This window comes from Moschus berezovskii, chromosome 11, assembly GCF_049115385.1.
Source record: "Moschus berezovskii isolate FMDL1 chromosome 11, NW_MosBer_1.0, whole genome shotgun sequence".
NCBI classification, from domain to species: Eukaryota; Metazoa; Chordata; class Mammalia; order Artiodactyla; family Moschidae; genus Moschus; species Moschus berezovskii.
This window is the reverse complement of record NC_142470.1, coordinates 33,200,840-33,221,337: the sequence shown is the minus strand read 5'-3', so window position 1 is coordinate 33,221,337 and position 20,498 is coordinate 33,200,840. Positions and strand designations below refer to the sequence as shown.

General features: G+C 38.6%; 1 protein-coding gene across 1 annotated transcript in view; it reads left to right on the top strand.

Annotated features, from left to right (window-relative positions):
• The window catches only part of DTNB (dystrobrevin beta), a 256,908-nt gene that overhangs the window by 58,899 nt on the left and 177,511 nt on the right, over positions 1-20,498 (top strand). Inside the window, 1 exon segment of the mRNA XM_088841232.1 lies at positions 10,937-11,022. Within this exon segment, the coding sequence (XP_088697358.1) occupies positions 10,937-11,022 (86 nt within the window).

Sequence of the window (20,498 nt, the reverse complement as noted above, 5' to 3'; positions counted from 1 at the left end):
GTGCTCAGCCATTCAGTCATGTCTGACTCTTTGCGCCGAGCAGGTTCCTCTGTCCATGGCATTTTTCAGGAAAGAATACTGGCGTGGGTTGCCAGTTCTTTCTCCAGGGGATTTTCCTGACCCAGGGATCGAACCCGCATCTCTTGTGTCTCCTGCATTGGCAGGCAGATTCTTTACCCCTAGTGCCACCTGGCAAGCCCTGTGCTATCGGTCCTTAATTACCGTACTCACCCCAAGCTCTAATTAAGCTACTTGAGGCACTATTCAGTTTTCTGATATGGCATTCTCATTTCTTCTCTCTATGCATTTTGGTTGGTCTTCTGCCCACCACCCCCTCCCCACCCCTGGTTTTTACCCACCCTATAGCCTTCCCTGTTATCAGCAATTCCATTTTCATCCCTATGAGGCTTGTCATGCTTGTCTAGATCATTATTTTGAGTTTCAATTATATAATGCTCTCAACTGCTTCATAATTATACAAATACCATTGAAAGTCCTTGAGAGCAGAGATTCTACCTTTTATTTCTGCAATGCTGGATTCTTAATAAATATTTGTAAAATTGAAATGAAAATTAACAGGCATTCTGATTGTGATAAATTTGAATAATAGTCTGTGTTGATTTTACTTGATTAAGCTATTTGACATTTGCCAAATAGATTCTTGATTTGCTGTTGATTATTGCATAATACATTCACAGTGAAGTTTTGTAAATGAAGATTAATTGGAAAAATACGAGTTTTTGAAAATCCAGGAGAAATGCTCTTATTACTTAGTTAGCTACGAGCGATAATTGGACTGGTAATAGTGTTTCTGAAGTAAAAGTCTATTTTTATGCAAGAATACTAATTTCTGGTTGGCAGCATTTACAGTTGTTTGCCAAAGATGTAAAAACAGCTTGTTTTCTTAAGTAAAATGTGCTCCCCATAGTCCTGTTTTTGAAAGTATTAATTATAATAACAAACTTTTATTAGATAGTGCAAAGCTATAGACAACTGTTCAGTTTGGGTTAGTTTAAGTATCCAAAAATTTAAGACTTTACTAAACTGAAATGAGCAAATTCCCATGCAAAAGGCACAGGTGAGGAGTGCAGAGACTTCTCAAGGTACCTGCATGTTAAAGTGTAAGTGTTTATTCAGGGTGACTCACTGTCTGCTTAGCTTGGCGCAGAGCTCATCGCTGTGTTGTCTCAGTGTCGGACAAGAACTCTTTTTAGAAGTCACGTGCATGGTTTATTGTCAGAGTGTAAAAATGATTGGTCTGTGGAGGTGAATCATCCAGGGAAGTCTGAGAACGAGTCATCATGTTCCTTATTGGTGGCGTTGTTCCCCAGAGGGATTCTGTGTGGGTGGGGTTAAAATAACACATTTCCTCTCTCCTGTCATCCTCAACACATATTACCTGTTTCACCTTTCATTTTAGCATCTTTCTATAAGGGTTCATATTCAGTGTTAATTGTGTTATACCTTCAGTTCGGTTCAGTTCAGTTCAGTTGCTCAGTCGTGTCCGACTCTCCGTGACCCCATGAATCACAGCATGCCAGGCCTCCCTGTCCATCACCAACTCCCAGAGTTCACTCAAACTCATGTCCATTGAGTCGGTGATGCCATCCAGCCATCTCATTCTCTGTGGTCTCCTTCTAGTATTGACCTATTAATTACCTTTCCAGTTAGGCCAGATTTTAAACAAGTCACATTTTTGGGTGATGAAACCAGGTTAAAAATCTTTCCAGATCTTGTCTGAAGAGAACTGATCCTGATATGAACTTGGACTTGACTTTGGAAGTACTGAAAATGTGGATGTTGGTGAGGTTATATGCTAAGGGCAGGGACTGTTCAGTTTTAAATGCAACTTGACCAGGGTTTATGGATTAAATTCAGATGTCTGGTGGGAAGGATCAAGAATGAGATTTTTCCAAGAAGGAATCAGTCAGATAAAGGACAGAGTCCTAAGGGATCAGGCTGCTAAGTGAGTGTGACTTCTGTCTACTGCCTCTAATTGCAGAGGAAAAAATGCAGAGCTCTAACCAAATATTGCACAAGTAAAAGCGACACCTTCCCTTTGCTGTGTCTGGGGGCAGTTACAGGAAGTTGTTAGGCTTAAAGTAGGCCTAGAGATTTCAATGCCAAGAAAAGCATTCAGAGCAAAGGAGTAAATGCCGAAGTTTGGCCACAAAGCAAATAGTTGAGAGGAGGGAGTTAACTTTTTTTTCTTTTTGAAGAAAAGTAAAAATAACGTGATTTGAGGAAGTAAGAATTATGAGACTACCCCTTCATTTATTTTATTGGATAACTATTTCTTCATGCTTTTATGCTTAGATTTTTATATGTCTCTTTAATAAGTATTTATAAAGTCTCTTTAAATATATCATTTATTAACTTGCTTATAATTATACTTCCTTTTGAAGAGTGAATAAATCTTTTGGTAGTTCAAACTGTGAACCTAAAGTTGTAAGTGATGGTAAGCATTATTAAGTGAGGGAGATTAATAATTTGACCCCACCCCTACCATTCCCAGGATACACAGTTACATGCTTATAAACAGGTTCTTAAACATAAAGGCTGTGAAAAGAAGAGAAGCGAAAAGCAAAGAAGGAAAGGAAAGATATACCCATTTGAATGCAGAGTTCTAAAGAATAACAAGGAGAGATAAGAAAGCCTTCCTCAGTGATCAATGCAAAGAAATAGAGGAAAACAACAGAATGGGAAAAACAAGAGATCTCTTAAAGAAAATTAGAGATACCAAGGGAACATTTCATGCAACAATGGGCTCAATAAAGGACAGAAATGATATGGACCTAACAGAAGCAGAAGATATTAAGAAGAGGTGGCAAGAATACACAGAAGAACTGTATAGAAAAGATCTTCACAACCCAGATAATCATGATGGTGTGATCACTCACACTCACCTAGAGCCAGACATCCTGGAATGTGAAGTCAAGTGGGCCTTAGGAAGCATCTCTATGAACAAAGCTAGTGGAGGTGATGGTATTCCAGTTGAGCTATTTCAAATCCTAAAAAAATGATGTGGTGAAAGTGCTGCACTCAATATGTCAGCAAATTTGGAAAACTCAGCAGTGGCCACAGGACTGGAAAAGGTCAGTTTTCATTCCAATCCCTAAGAAAGGCAATGCCAAAGAATGTTCAAACTACCACACAATTGCACTCATCTCACACGCTAGTTAAGTAATGCTCAAAATTCTCCAAGCCAGGCTTCAGCAATACATGAACCATGAACTTGCAGATGTTCAAGCTGGTTTTAGAAAAGGCAGAGGCACCAGAGATCAAATTGCCAACATTCACTGGATCATTGAAAAAGCAAGAGAGTTCCATAAAAATATCTCTTTCTGCTTTATTGACTATGCTAAAGCCTTTGACTGTGTGGATCATAATAAACTGTGGAAAATTCTTCAAGAGATGGGAATACCAGACTACCTGACCTGCCTCTTGAGAAACCTGTATGCAGGTCAGGAAGCAATAGTTAGAACTGGGCATGGAACAACAGAACATGGTTCCAAATAGGAAAAGGAGTATGTCAAGGCTGTATATTGTCACCCTGCTTATTTAACTTATATGCAAAGTACATCATGAAAAATGCTGGGCTGGAGGAAGCACAAGCTGGACTCAAGATTGCCAGGAGAAACATCAATAACCTCAGATATGCAGATGATACCATCCTTATGGCAGAAAGTGAAGAAGAACTAAAGAGCCTCTTGATGAGGGTGAAAGAGGAGAATGAAAAAGTTGGCTTAACGCTCCACATTCAGAAAACTAAGATCTTGTCATCTGGTCACATCACTTCATGGCAAATAGATGGGGAAACAGTGTCAGATTTTATTTTTCTGGGCTCCAAAATCACTGCAGATGGTGATTGCAGCCTTGAAATTTAAAGACGTTTACTCCTTGGAAGAAAAGTTATGACCAACCTAGACAGCATATTAAAAAGCAGAGATATTACTTTGTCCACGAAGGTCTGTCTCATCAAGGCTATGGTTTTTCCAATATTCATATATGGATATGAGCGTTGGTCTATAAAGAACGCTGAGTGCAGAAGAATTGATGCTTTTGAACTGTGGTATTGGAGAAGACTCTTGAGAGTCTCTTGGACTACAAGGAGATCCAACCAGTCCATCCTAAAGGAGATCAGTCCTGGGTTTTCCATTGGAAGGACTGATGTTGAAGCTGAAACTCCAATATTTTGGCCACCTGATGCGAAGAGCTGACTCATTTGAAAAGACCCTGATGCTGGGAAAGATTTGGGCAGGAGGTGAAGGGGACGACAGAGCATGAGACGGACTCAAGCACAAGCTGGACTCAAGCTTGTCACCGACTCAATGGACATGAGTTTGGGGAAACTCCGGGAGTTGGTGATGGACAGGCAGACCTGGCGTGCTGAGGTTCATGGGGTGGCAAAGAGTCGGAGACGACTGAGCTACTGAATTGAACTAAACTGAAACATAAAGGCTCACTAAACATCATTTACAAATCTCTCCTGCCTACAAATTCATTCACCTCACACTTACTATGATTCTTAATCTCAGATACCTCTCCTTTCCCCCATACTTAATGGTTCTCTCAACCTGACCGGTCCTTTCCCTCCACACTGTTGAGTTACACATTGACCCTTTGATGCATATCTCTTCACCCTCAATAAAGCATGTGAAGCTAAGCACAGATAACATTTGCATACTCAGAAGAGCATGAAGTCAGAGAGGAGAGATGATCCACTATTGGTTGGGTGGGAGATTGTGTATGGAGATTGCTGTGTGGCTGTTGTGAAGAGGAAATTTGTTGGAAAGTAGATAAGAGAGATGATGAGATAAGGGGCTGCACATTACTGATAATAATTAGTTGAGTTAAAGCTATAATAAACCTACAGCATATTGAAAAGCAGAGACATTGCTTTGCCAACCAAGGTCCATACAGTCAAAACTATGGGTTTTCCAGTAGTCATGTATGGATGTGAGAGTTGGACTATAAAGCTGAGTGCTGAAGAATTGATGCTTTTGAACTGTGGTGTTAGAGAAGACTCTTGAGAGTCCCTTGGACTGCAAGGAGATCCAACCAGTTAATCCTAAAGGAAATCAGTCCTGAATATTCATTGAAATGACTGACGCTGAAGCTGAAGCTCCAATCCTTTGGCCACTTGATCCAAATAGCTGACTCATTAGAAAAGACCCTGATGCTGGGAAAGATTGAAGGCAGGAGGAGAAGGGCATGACAGAGGATGAGATGGTTGGATGGCATCACCGACTCAGAGTTGGTAATGGACAGGGGAACGTGCAGTCCATGGGGTCACAAAGAGTTGGACATGACTGAGCAACTGAACTGAACTGAATGCTGCTGCTGCTGCTGCTAAGTCACTTCAGTCGTGTCCGACTCTGTGTGACCCCATAGACGGAAGTCCACCAGGCTCCCCCGTGCCTGGGATTCTCCAGGCAAGAACACTGGAGTGGGTTGCCATTTCCTCTGTAAATGCATCTACAGCCTGCTTGATCTGAGGCCAGCTGTTGAGACCAGTAATAACCAATGAGTGGAAAAGGATACCAGTCAGTTGAGAAGTATAGCTGCTATTCTGTATTTGAATATAAGACTTTCTGAATCCAGGACTATTATATGCAACAGAGTTGAGTTAAAGAATATTTGAATAAGGGATGCAAATTATTGTGAAAATAAGTGTTTCTAAAGCATTTTGCAGATTAGGAAAAAGTGCTGTTTAAGTTCTGTTATAATAATTTTTAGAAGTAAAAATATCATAGACCCACTAAAAGCTGTTTTATGGCATTTACTGATACTGATGAGTACTTTCTTCACTAAGAGTTGATTTTGACCCGGGTTTCTTGTCAGAATGCTGGGTTCTGCAACACTCTCCTGTCTGTCTGCATAGATGGCATTAGTTTCATTTTTGTGGCAAGGAATAGATATTATTTTGTCTCTTTGAAGGAAGAACATGAGATTTGGAGCCAGAAAGAGTTATACATACACAATATAATTAATTCTCTTTCGTCTTTCATTATGTCCTTTGATTTATCATTGCCTGTGAAATACAAGCTGAAGTCTTTGTATTGCATCACAAGCTCTGTGTTGGTGGTTCTTAGCTTTCAGTTCAGTTGCTCAGTCATGTCCAACTCTTTGTGAACCCATGGAGTACAGCACACTAGGCCTCCCTGTCCATCACCAACTCCCGGAGCTTGCTCAAAGTCCTTTATTATAGTATTTTGGTATGTTCTATACATTTTTTTTGGTGGGTTCTTTGGGATTTTTTTACACAGAAGGTCGTATTGTCTGGAGAAGATGCAGTTGTATTTTTGAACTTGCAGTCTCTGTGCGTTTATATTTTTTCTTGCTTTATTGCAGCAGCTAGGTTCTGTAATGTATTCCATTCTAACAGTTCAAGCAGTCATCCTTGACTTGTTCTTGATCTGAGGGAAAGAACACTTAATCTTTCATCATCAAGTATGATATTACTAGCAGTGTTTATTTTTTGAAGATGCCCACTGAGGAAGTGCTTTTTTTCCCCTGGTTTTCTGAGAGTATTTATTAGGAATGGATACTGAGTATTATTATCTGTACCTATTGGATGATCACAGGGCTTTTCTCTTTACATTGATTTTCAAATGTCAAACTAGTGTTACGTCACTGCATTAAAGCCCCCTGGATTGTGATTTTTAATTCATTTTTATTTATTACTGCATTAAATTTGCTCACATTTTTTTGAAGGTTTTGTATCTGTGGTCACAAGAGATACCGACTTGCTATTTTGTTTTGTCATGATGTATTTAAGCATTTTTGTTATCAGAAGAATGCTGGCCTCATAAAAGAATTGGGACATGTTCCATCCTTTTTTACTCTCTGGAAGAGAGTAGAAATGCAATTATTTCTTCTTTAAATGTTTAGAATTTGCCAGCTCTCTGAATAAAGAGCTTTATTTTTTAGAAGGCTTAAAAATACAGATTCGATTTCTCTAATGGATATGGGTCTTTACAGGCCACTTATTTATTCTTGACTAAGCTCTAACAGTTTGTGTTTTTCAAGGAGTAGCTTGTATTGTCCAGTTCATCCAAGTTGTTGAATTTATGGACATAAAGTTTTTGTAATATTTCTTTATTATGTCCGTAATAGCTAGAGAGTCTCTGCTAATACCTCTTCTTTCATTTTTGATATTGGTAATGTGTGTGTTCTCTCTTTTTCTCTTAGTCAGTCTGGCTAGAGGTTTATCAGTGTTACTGGTTTATTCAAAGAACAGCTTTTGGTTTCATTGATTTTCTTTATTGGTTTTCAGTTTTCAATTTCACTGATTTTTGCTCTTACTCATTTTTTTCCTTTTGCTTGTTTTGGGTTTAATTTGCTGTTCTTTTCCTAGTGTCATTTGTTGGAAGCTTAGTTTATTGGCCTAAGAACCTCCTCTTCTAGAACAAACATTTATTATTTATAAAGTGAAAAGTGACCACTCTTTCATTGCTTTTCTTTGGCTGCTTACTTTTGACCCTAGATGCAACTGTAATTTTTTTCAGTATCCTTTCAGACAATTTATATGTATACAGGTATATGAGTATATTGTTTCTACTCTCTCCTTTTTAACATAATTGCTAGATTTTGTTCTAGCAATTATTTTGTTCAATGCCTTGCTTTGCTTTTTCACTTAGGAATCTATCTTGGATATAATTCTCTTATCTTTCATATGTTTTTTTCATTCTTTTTTATGGTAGCCTAATAACCAGTCTTCTATTAATAGACATTTGAAGATGGGGCCAGAACCTTGGGGTTTTTACTAATTTTTACATTCTGTTATGGAAATTCTCATTATGGAAAATTTTATTCATTGCAGTTTAAATCTCTTAAATGTTTTTTAGCCTGTAGTTTTCCTTTTCATCTTTCTCTCCCTTAAACCATTGGATTTGGTAACCCTCAGTTTCCCAGGATTCATTTTTTAAAAGTTTTTATTCAGAAATAGAAAACACCTATGGAAAAATAACTAAAACAGAGTACAATTTAATGAATTGGTCTAAAGCACATATAAACACTCCGGAGGCCAAGAAATAGGGTGTTGTCAGCACCCTGGAAGAACCCCTTGTTTCTCCTTTCTGTATTACAATTCCTCTCTCTCCCCCCAGAGGTAATCAGAGTCCTGATTTCTGTGGAAATCTCTTCTGAGATTCATTTTTACTTTCCCTTATGGAATTTCCTGGGTATTCTTACATCATGCAATCTGTGTCTGCAAAAATTGTTTAGAGCACATTTACTTAAAAATGTCATCAGCTGTGCAGCAAAGCTCGACTTTTCTGTGGGGAAGCGCTTGCTCTCCATCCTTGTTCTGCAAGCCATCAGGCTTGCTTACTCTCGCTTTGAGCTTCCGGAATGTTTTGTTTGAGTCATCTTTCTGAGCCCCTTCAGGATGGAGGCTGCATTCATCAGAGTTCTTAGTTGTAAGCAGTAGGAATCATCTCTGGCTAATTCATTTAAAGGATATGGGCGAGCCCTCAGCTTTCTAAGGTTGGGAAAGTAGGCTTGAAGACCACACTGCCAGGAACAGAGCTCAAAATCATACCATATAAGTGGTCTCAGGAAGCACCTCTGCCACCAAGCTGGGCATGGATATTGCTGCTTGTGCTCCAGACACCACTGATGATGGACTGTGGGTGCCACCATGACAGTCCCTCTCTCTGCTCTCAGACTCTGCGTGTAACTGCTCCTCCTGTCGCCATCCTTGCTGGGTGGATTCTTGGGAGTTCTTTCTTCTGCAGGTTGTTTTCTATTTGACGTCTAGAGCAGATGCATCTTATTAGTGGAACTTGTGTTATATGCCCCGTCTTAGTTTCAAAGAAAGATGGGAAAACACATATTTTTGTTTTTTTCTTTGTTTCTTTATACTTTGGTAGTGGGAAGTATACATGTTGCATAAGGTAGGGTGTACATTAAATGTAGACTCAGCATTTGGATGGTCAGGGACCGAAAAGAGATGTCCACTCTAGAAGTTCTATATCAGAAATCTATCACTTTTAAGCCAGTTTATGTTCTTTCTAGCCACTTAACGTTGCTTGTCGGAGAAGGCAATGGCAAGCCACTCCAGTACTCTTGCCTAGAAAATCCCATGGATGGAGGAGCCTGGTAGGCTGCAGTCCGTGGGGTCGCTAAAGGTCGGACACGACTGAGCGACTTCACTTTCACACGTTGGAGAAGGAAATGGCAACCCACTCCAGTGTTCTTGCCTGGAGAATCCCAGGGACGGGGGAGCCTGGTGGGCTTCCGTCTATGGGGTCACACAGAGTCGGACACGACTGAAGTGACTTAGCAGCAGCAGCAGCAGCAGCAACGTTGCTTGTATAATGCAATGAATGTTTGACATGTGAATAGTCCTTATTTCCAGATGATAATATTGCCAAGTACAGTATAAGGCATGGACCAGAATCTGTATTCTGGTGAACTATATATTTTATTATTTTTTACTGATTATTTGCAATGAACTATATATTTTAAAAACCCCTCTGCCTGCCTACGATGTGAGACCCAGGTTCGATCCCTGGGTTGGGAATATCCCCTGGAGAAGGAGATGGCTACCCACTCCAGAATTCTTGCCTGGAAAATCCCATGGATGGAGGAGCCTGGTAGGCTATGGTCTGTGGGGTCACAAAGAGTCAGAACGACTGAGTGACTTCACTTTCATTCTAATTTTAGCTGGTTTTAGAGAATTCCTATTTTATCTTATTAGATGTAATAGTTAAAATCAGACTATAACAAGCATTTGTGTCCTGGCAGTATTTTCACTGAGAATTTTCTGGCTTATCAACCCTTTACCTTTTTTCCAGGTGTGATCTTATTGTATACAAAAAGTTTTAGAAAATAGGAGACACTATATTAAAATTGGTAAATATGATAGGCGGACATATGATTTTCAAAACCAAGATGATACAGTTCTCATTATTGCACAAGCTTCATAAAATTAACACAAAAATGGGACTTCCCTGGTGGCCCAGTGGGTAAGACTACATGCCCCCTGTGCAGGAAGCATAGGTTTGATCCCTGGTTGCAGAAATAAAATCCCACATGTTGTATGGTATGGCCAAAAAAGAAGATGCTGTTCGTCAGTAAACTTTAAAAAAAAATTAACGCAAAAACCTATTATATTTGTCATTATATATATATGACTTAAAAATCCAGCTAGTGACGTTTTCATCTTCTCTGAAACCAGGGCATAATTGAATGGTTGAAGCAGTGGCCACAGGGGTTGGGGCCTTGCTGATATTGTCCTGGTAGTGCAAGTGGTGTGCAGCCTTACTTGGAGTAGATCACTCAAGTTCCACATTTCATCTTTCTAGTTCCTGCAGAAGAGTTCATGTCACTGTCCATTCTCCTTCACTTTTCTCACATTGATGATAGAAGATGTGACACAAATGTCTCAGATGAGCTTCTTAGAATATTAAGAAGCTCATCTGAGACATTTGTTACAGAAAAACAAATAGAGATAAATGTACTATAAAATCTTTATAGCAATATGCATCCTGTTTCCTTAGTACAAAGCAATAAACTGTTGTTATAATATCCTGATGGGAGGATGCATTTTTGAATCACTGTTCAAACCAGGTGGGGCCTCAAGTTTGAATACTTGAATACTTCAGCTGTGGATTAAATAGATCAAGGTGGCGGGATGTTGTTTATTTCAGATTCTGTCCATTTGGCTTTTGCCTACAAATCCAATAGAAGTTGTTTTATAGGGTGTTTCTAAACTCATTTCTAAATAAACTAGTTTGAACAATTTTCACATAGCATATGTGAAGCCTTAATTCTGTAAAGGGAAAACAAGAATACAAGGTTTCTAAATGTGGTAATATTGTAATATAAGTGCAGGAATCAATTTACTGGTTGCTTGATATTTAGTGATACATTTGATTGCTTTTGTGATTCCAGATAGCAATTATTTCTAATATAATTTATTTTGCAGTGAGGGCCGAGGCAAGTTGACGGTATTTTCAGTTAAAGCAATGTTAGCAACCATGTGTGGTGGGAAAATGCTGGACAAATTGAGATGTAAGTATTTTTATATTATTTGAAAGATTCTATTTTCAAATTAGGACTTTTAAACACTTTTAAGTGAATGTTTTTAGAATTTTGGATGATTATCTATTGAACGTTTTTGTTTTTTTCTTACTTCCATATCACTTTCTTTGCAGCTACTGGCTCAGAATATGCAAATTATGCCACCTACTGGTCAGATGGAAAAGTTTGTTGAATTGATTAGTTTTTTGAACTATTGGTTTTTTTTTTTTTCTTTTAGTTTACAGCAAGAAAAGGTTCAGAATAGTAATGTTGACATTTAAAAAATTCTTTTTGAAGCTGAATGCTTTAAAAATGCTTAAAAATATTTTCTGTGTTATTAAAAATTGTGTTTGAAGTTAATTATGTTGGTCACTTTTAGTTAGAAAATAGATTTCATTACTTTTACCAGGTTTGGTCAAGTTTAGCCCTTAATCACTCCATGCTTTATCAGGTGGTATTTCTTGTGATTAAACTGATTTTTAGTACCTTAGAGTCAAGTGTCGTTATGTAGAAATTAATAGCCTGTTTATTCAGTTATCGTTCCTTTCTTTTCTTATTCTTTTCAATTTTGGCATTGTACTGTTCAGTGGATACTATTAGAAGGTGGTAAAATGAAGTGGAAGAAGGTAAAATCCACAATTACTCAATTTTTCTGCTTGTCCTTTTCATTTATTCACTCTTTAGATAGTCCCTGACTGCCTCAGGTACGCCAAGCATTGTGCTGGGTGCTTTACATGTATTTTCTTACTGAATCTTTAACATGCCTTTGAGCAGCACATGATGTTTTCTGTTTCACAGCTGAGTTAACTGAGGGGGTGAAACTGGGATTTCAACTCAGGCTGTAGATTCAGAGCCTGCTGTAAGCTGCTTTTTTGTACTCCACCCTGCTTTTCCTGCGGAGAAGGCAATGGCAAGCCACTCCAGTACTATTGCCTGGAAAATCCCATGGATGGAGGAGCCTGGTGGGCTGCCGTCCGTGGGGTCGCTAAGGGTCGGACCCGACTGAGCGACTTCATTTTCACTTTTCACTTTCACACATTGGAGAAGGAAATGGCAACCCACTCCAGTGTTCTTGCCTGGAGAATCCCAGGGACGGGGGAGCCTGGTGGGCTTCCGTCTATGGGGTCACACAGAGTCGGACACGACTGAAGTGACTTAGCAGCATGCTGCTTTTCCTGTAATGGGAGACACCGTGTGAGCCAGTTGCCCTAATACAAGTACCTGTGGAGTAAGAAACTGGCAGTTTTCAGGGAGGTGAGATTGAAGCTGTGTGTTTTCACGAAGTGTTGAGATACCTTGTGAATTGATTTGTTGAAACTGGGTCATCTGTCCTGTAGCATTCCTCATGGACTAGATTTTGTGTGATGTTCCTCTGTGGCCAGTGTTTTTTTGTTTTATTTGAAAGATATGGAGGCTTCATCTGATTCAAGTACAAGCTTTCAAGCAAGATCTCTTCATAGATCCTTTTGTTTTCTGTGCTTTTTCTTAATGTTACCGTGACATTAAAAGTTGGGAAGTTAAGTGGCTCATTAGATCTCAATTTAGATGCCTAAAGAAAGATCTTAGATAATATATTTGGTCAGTGTTATCTAGTTATCTCTTTTCAAAATCAGCTGCAATTTAAAATAAAGTTTTGGTGGAAAAAATTATAGTTTTATTTAAATACTCTCTCGAGTTTTTTTCACATGGTATCTTAAAATATTACCCTTTGGAGCTGAAATTTCTTAGTATTTTCTAAATTCTAGTGTGGTTTTTCTTAGGAAGATAATACAATATGGATGAAATTATGTTTCATTCAAACACAGACAAAAAGAAAGTTGGGCTTTTGTCTGCTTTTTAACGACGATGATACCATATCAGATAAAGAAGTACTGGAGAAGCTGGTTGAAAATAGGAAATTGATTAACTGCACATTCTAGGTGATTCTGGATTGTTTAAGTATCTGTGATTAAATTTGCTACATTTATGTGCAGATTTTATGCTAGGTACCAGAAGCTAGGTACTTCCCTGAAAAATCCCATGGACAGAGAGCCTGGCAGGCTACAGTCCAAAAGGTCGCAGAGTTCAACACAGCTGAGCCGCATAGCGCAGCAGTACCAGAAGTTCAAAAGCCACATTAAAAAATACCAAAAACAAAACCCCACTATCACCTGGATCCCTTCCATACTTCACAGAGAATTAGAATTTGCACTTTTTCACTAATAGTTACAACAGAGAACTGCGATTCTCAATCAGTAATTTACATTTGGTAAAATTTTAGGCTATCTCCACTTTTTTGTTTTAATCATCCAGGGTGGAAACTGCTTTGTATAGTCTGTGCCTCCTGTTTTAAACAGAGCTCACCAATAATAATTTAAACACTTCTCATCTCTTAGGGATGTCATTCTGTGATACGTTTAGGGCTGATGGTGAAATCCTGGGTTTGTTCCTTCTCGTGTTTTCAGACTGCTGTGCTTTTTCAGCTCTTGAATTTCTGGTTATTGGTGGTGGCGGTGTATGTTTGTGTCCTTTATCGCTGGTAAACATGATGGTATTAATCAGTGCTCCAGTCTCTACAAGTCTCTTTGCTTCTGGTCCACTTTTCATATGCTACCGATGGAGGGAACATAACCAGCCTTCTTTGTATTCTATTGAAGTACAAACAGAAGTGATTGCTCATATTGAGAGAAGCACTTACTTTCGTAGTATGATCGTCAGTTTTGGCTATTGTGAGAATCCATTTTTTCTTTGCTTTCTAGTCACAGCTATGTCCTGCTTAGTTGAGGCAGCTGAATTTAGTGTAGCAGAAATTAGCTGTAAGACTGTATTGTAACATTAATTGATATTTGACCATTTATTCACTTTTTGTTCTTAGTTCCTGCGGCCTCCTACCACTGTACTTTTGCTGTTACCTCTGTTAATGTTCCCATTAAGTTAGATTTTTCTAATTTATGGAATATGCCTTAGCATTTCTACTTTTATTTTGATCTTTCTGCTTTTTACCTGTTTTAGGATTTTTTTTTTCTTTAATTTTCTCCCCTCCCCCCATTTTGGGCTTCCCTGGTGGCTCAGATGGTAAAGAATCTGCCTGCAATGCAGGAGACCCAGGTTGGAAGACCCGGAAGATCCCCTGGAGAAGGGAATGACTACCCACTCCAGGGTTCTTACCTGGAGAATTCCACGGACAGAGAGGAGCCTGGCAGGCTACATTCCATGGGGTCACAAAGAGTTGGTCATGACTGAACGATGAACACTTACGCTTGCCCCCCATTTTACTTGATCTGTTCTTGTTTGCTTGCTTGTTTTATTGTTAAGATAGCATTTAAAATGACTTAACCAATATTTGTGTTTTTAGTTTGAAACATTTCTTAATTAGACTTTTCAGGTCTCTCTTAAGTAAGTTTCTGTTCCCAGCTATCATTCATTTATAGATAAATGGTTAACTCTTATGGCCATTAGGGACTATATCCAAGATTCAAAGGCAACTTGTCAGGATTTTAAATACCAATGATTTATAATCACAGAATACAGACTTTAATTATCAGCATGATGAAGACTCAATAATGTCAGGAATCCTCAGAGAAACAAAATTTAAGACTGTAAGCCCATTATGAATACTTATCAATTAATTTAACTGTGTGATTTGCTTTGTCTAATTCTGCTGTTTTCTAGGAAACTTAATCTGTTATTCAAACCCCATCTGTCTTGCACTAAAAGATAGGAACAGATGATTCATGCAATTTATTTTTAAGTCCTTGAGAAAACTGGTGCCATCATTTTGAAGGGCAGTCTGACAGTGTGTATCAGAAAAGCTGTAAGAATATTTGTATCCTGTAACTCAGCCTGCTTCCTGTTTATCATGAGGAATTAAAAAGCCCAGGTTTTATATATATTTGTTGCAGCACTTTTTATGATATTTGAAGACTTGAAACAGCTTTAATGACCAAAAGTGAGAGCTCAGTTACACTTTGGTATACGGACAGGATTGAATATACTGCCTTTAAAATTATGCTTCAGATCAAAATTCATAAATGTAATACAGTTTTCAACAAAAAATTATTATGGGTATAAAAAAGAAATATCATAAAATGGTAACACCCTGTTAGGCATTTTCTCTGAGTTGTGGCATAAAATGGTTTTTTAATAATAATTTATATTGCTTATTGCTTTTGTGTGTTTTTGATAGACCACATTTTGAGTAGCCGGGGGAACTGTGGTCACCACCCAGTGACCTGAGGTGGTGTTTTTGCTCAGAACTGGCAGTTCTAACATTTCAGTTGATTTGCTTCCTTCATGTTTCATTAACAAACTATAGGGAGTCAACCTTTGAAGTTATAATTAAGCAGTTTCACCTGTTCAACATTTAGCATCCTCTGTTATAGTCTTTAGACACCTGTCACTGCTTATTTATCGTGGCTGGTACTCTTAATCATTCCTTCCCTTCATTAGCAGGAAGTGACTCTCTAATCCGAGTATTTGCTCACATTCATATTTCTCATGTAACCAAAATGTTTTAAAACTGAAAGCAAGAAGTGACTGCCTAATTTGCATTTTATGAAAAAGAAAAAGATAAACCAAAAGCAAGGGAGGCCTGGAGACTTGCCTGGGGTAGTTCCTGACTGAGTCAATACTAGAAGCCCAAGGCATGGCTGTCTCCCATCCTCCTGCCTCACTTAGACTTAGTGAATGATGTAGGAATATTCATGAGTTGGAGAATAAAATATGCACTTGGATTTAGTTACATATAGATATTTATAAATATGCAGATGTGTATACATTTTGTGTGTGTGGTTTAGGTTGCTCAGTTGGTAGAAAGATGGCAAGAGAAGATGAGAGTCATTTGCCAGCAAAGCTAACATAGAAAAGAAAGTGGCTTTCTTTTCAATAGACTTGAGTCCTTATTGTAAACAGTCTTGTCACCTTGCAGAAGTGTATGGTTGGTCATGCAGGGCCAAGAAGCAAATGGATAGATGCAATGAAGAAAGCCAACCAGGGTCATTATCACCAGGAAAAAAAAAAAAATCTATACATATGTGAGGATGGTAGAATAGTAGCATTATTTTGCCTCTACACAAAGGACAGAGTATTTTTGAAAGTTTGTACCCATGTGTGTGTAAGGGCTTGATTGTGGGTTTTTCACAAGGGAGAAAGCCTATATTTTTATCTGGAGACAACTAATGGGAAATCAGCATACCTTCTTTCAGAGGTGTATAAATAGAATTACTGGGGAAATTAACCAGTGATCTGGGAAGCAGTTTTTTCCCTTAATGCCAGAAGGGTTTAGGGCTTTAATTAGAGGGCTAGTTGAATTCTGGGGACATTTTTTTATTACATTTAATTAGCTCTTATCTATTCCTTTGCTAAGGTATTTTTACAGGTATATAGTAAATCGTATTTGCTGTTATAGATTCAATTTATATTTCATTTTGTCACAGATATGAGGTGCACTTGGATTCGTTGTTATATTTCATTTATGATGAAAAAATCTAGCAATTATTTTCAGTGTTTTTCTATACAGATATGAGAAGCCTAGCTTAAAGAAAAAAAGGAAAAACTGTTTTAAACCACTAACTCTAGAAGTAATGACTTCTAAGTAATTATTTAACTGTACGTTCAGTTTTAGTCTAGCAGTATTTCTCTTAAAACCAGCCACCCAACGAACATGTTTCTGCTTGTTCTCTTACTAGTGTAATATAAACCTATTAAGTTATAGTTTCTTTTTTCATGGACTAAAAAGTTTTTTTTTTTTTTTCCGCTACTACTTTGTATATATTATATGACCTAGTAACTAAGTATAACTGAAAATAATACTTTTTTTTGAGGGGAGAAGTTAGCCATTTCACTATCTAATCACTACTGCTGTGATTGAGTTAGGTATCGATTTGGTGGTGTAGATGTATGCACGTATGTTTTTATGATTCGAAGCTATGTACATATGTGTATGTATATACTTTGTAGCTGAAGTCTCTGGTCTTGAATATTTCTACCATTAGTGACTTACATTAATAACTATTAGTGTATCAGTTATGAATACACGGAGTGGCATCAGAAAACTTGACCAGGAGTGGCAAAACCATCGGGATTTGTTTTTCTTGTGTAAAAATAAGTCCAAAGCCTGGCAAGTTCACAGTTGGTACTGTGGCTCAGGGAATCTCATCAGCATTTGGGTTCCTCCTGTTTTCCTGCTCTGCCATATGACTTGCGTTGTAGGATTGTGAAGCTGGAAACTTAAAAGAATCCTAATTTTAGAAATTCCTTTATTCTCTAATCCAGTTTGCCATCACCTTCAGTTGCCTGCATTGTGATATCTTGGAGTTGACCACCCCTCCCCCCATTCTGTCACTCCTGAAATTCTGACTCTTACTTCCTTACTTGTGCATTGTTTACAGAGTTTTCTAGCTGATGTCTCCAATCTCATTCTTCCTCTTTTATTCTGCCAATCATTAAGTCTGATTTCTTGAAACCTAACTTTCTAAATATTTCTTCCCTACTTTTAAACCAAATCCAAATTGTTTCCTCTTTGAGTTTTCATTCATAACGTGATTACTTTTCTTACTGAACCTTTATTTATCTTTCTTTCTCAATATAAATTATCATAGAACATTCTCTTCGGCGCACTGTTTCCTGTCTGCCACCACTAACAGACACACTGTAAACTCCTGCCATGGAGATTTTTATCCTGCTCTTTTTTTTTTGTCCTCAAATGAAATATGGTTGATTTACAATATTATATTAGTTTCAAGTGTGCAACAGAGTGATTCAGTATTTTAGAGATTATGCTCCATTTAAAGTCATTATAAAATATTGACTATATTTCTATGTTGTACAATACATCCTTGTAGCTTATTTATTTTATACATATTAGGGTGTCCCTTTTCATCCCTTAAGTCCCCTTCCCCACTTCCCTCTCCCCATTGGCAGCCGCTGGTTTATTCTCTGTCTGTTTCTGCTTTGTTATATTCACTCGTTTTGTTTGTCTCTGTTCTTCTCTAGTTGTGTCCCAAAACCCCTACTCCCACCGTGGTTTTACTTCATTTCAAATCCTAGTTTTCAAGACCAAGCTTCTAAATTTCTTTCTTTACAACCCCTGCCTATGTATTTTTGTGTCTGTTCTACACTATATTTTGAAGAAGTATAGTGTAGTGGAATGTCTTTGGAATCAGTGAGTTGAAGTCTTGATCTCCGCATAACTTTTTGACCTTAAGAACTTTAACTTTTCTAAGCTCGTTTTCTTAGCTATGAAATTTAAACAATATGTGCATACACATGTGTGCGCACACACACACACACTGTCTTTTTGTGACAGTAAAATGGGGTAATGTTTAGTAAAGTTTCAGTTCAGTTCATTCTCTCAGTTGTGTCCGACTCTCTGCGACCCCATGAATCACAGCACGCCAGGCCTCCGTGTCCATCACCAACTCCCAGAGTTCACTCAAACTCATGTCCATCAAGTTGGTGATGCCATCCATTCATCTCTTTCTGTGTCGTCCCCGTCTCCTCCCGCCCCCAATCCCTCCCAGCATCAGAGTTTTCCAGCGAGTCAACTCGTCGCATGAGGTGGCCAAAGTATTGGAGTTTCAGTTTTAGCATCAGTACTTAATATTAGGGATTGCAAGATGAAAAGAAAAATCCCGGGATAACAGTGTTAAACAATGTGGAAGTTTATTTTTCTCTTATATTAAGGAAGTCCAGGGGTGTGTAGTCTAAGATTGATATGGTAGCTTTGTGTTCATCTGACACTCAGGCTTTCTATATCCTTCTTTTCTATCATTACTAATCATAGGTGTATGATTTCTACATAAAGTTTGAGATTACCACATTGTCCAGGGCTTCCCTGATGGCTGAGACAGTAAAGAATCTGCCTGCAATGCGGGAGACCCAGGTTGGATCCCTAGGTTGGGAAGATCCCCTGGAGGGGGGCATGACAATCCACTCCAGTATTCTTGCCTGGAGAATTCCATGGACAGAGGAGCCTGGCGAACTATAGTCCATGGAGTTGCAAAGAGTTGGACACGTCTGAGTGACTGACACTTTCACTTTTACTTTTCATAGTCTAAGGTGACTGCTGGAGCTGCAGCCATCATGATTGCATTCCAGATAGCAAGAGGAGGAAGGAAAAAGGGATCTATTTCCGGTGCAGTCAACTTTCTTTTACCAGCCTTCCAGGAAATCTCTCACAACCTTTCTGCTTATAGTCTCCAAACACCTAGTCACATGACTGAAAGGTATTAAAAGAAGGCTGCAAAGTGTGATCTCTTAGCTGGGTACATTGCTCCACAAATAAAATTAGTGTTCTATTACTAATGAAGGAGATAAGAATATTGGGTGTTTGCAGACACAACTGAAGCAACTTAGCACGCCATACATATAGGCAGACTCAGCCATAGCAAATGGTGAGGTTAAACTAATATCATATGCCTCCTTTCTTTCTGTTCTATTTAAGTTAGCTGCACTCAATATGCCAGCAAATTTGGAAAACTCCTCAGTGGCCACAGGACTGGAAAAGGTCAGTCTTCATTCCAATCCCAAAGAAAGGGAATGCCAAAGAATGCTCAAACTACCGCACAATTGCACTCATCTCACATGCTAGTAAAGTCATGCTCAAAATTCTCCAAGCCAGGCTTCAGCAATATGTGAACCGTGAACTTCCAGATGTTAAGCAGGTTTTAGAAAAGGCAGAGGCACCAGAGATCAAATTGCCGACATCCGCTGGATCATGAAGAAAGCAAGAGAGTTCCAGAAAAACATCTATTTCTGCTTCATTGACTATGCCAAAGCCTTTGACTGTGTGGATCACAATAAACTGTGGAACATACTGAAAGAGATGGGAATCCCAGACCACCTGACCTGCCTCTTGAGAAACCTGTAGGCAGGTCAGGAAGCAACAGTTAGAACTGGACATGGAACAACAGACTGGTTCCAAATAGGGAAAGGAGTACGTCAAGGTTGTATATTGTCACCCTGCTTATTTAACTTCTATGCAGAGTACATCATGAGGAACGCTGGGCTGGAAGAAGCACAAGCTGGAATCAAGATTGCTGGGAGAAATATCAATAACCTCAGATATGCAGATGACACCACCCTTATGGCAGAAAGTGAAGAGGAACTCAAAGCCCTCTTCATGAAAGTGAAAGAGGAGAGTGAAAAGGTTGGCTTGAAGCTCAACATTCAGAAAACTAAGACCATGGCATCTGGTCCCATCACTTCATGGGAAATAGATGGGGAAACAGTGGAAACAGTGTCAGACTTTATTTTTTGGACTCCAAAATCACTGCAGATGCTGATTGCAGCCATGAAATTAAAAGATGCTTACTCCTTGGAAGGAAAGTTATGACCAACCCAGATAGCATATTAAAAAGCAGAGACATTACTTTGCCAACCAAGGTCCGTTTAGTCAAGGCTATGGTTTTTCCCGTGGTCATGTATGGATGTGAGAGTTGGACTGTGAAGAAAGCTGATCGCCGAAGAATTGATGCTTTTGAACTGTG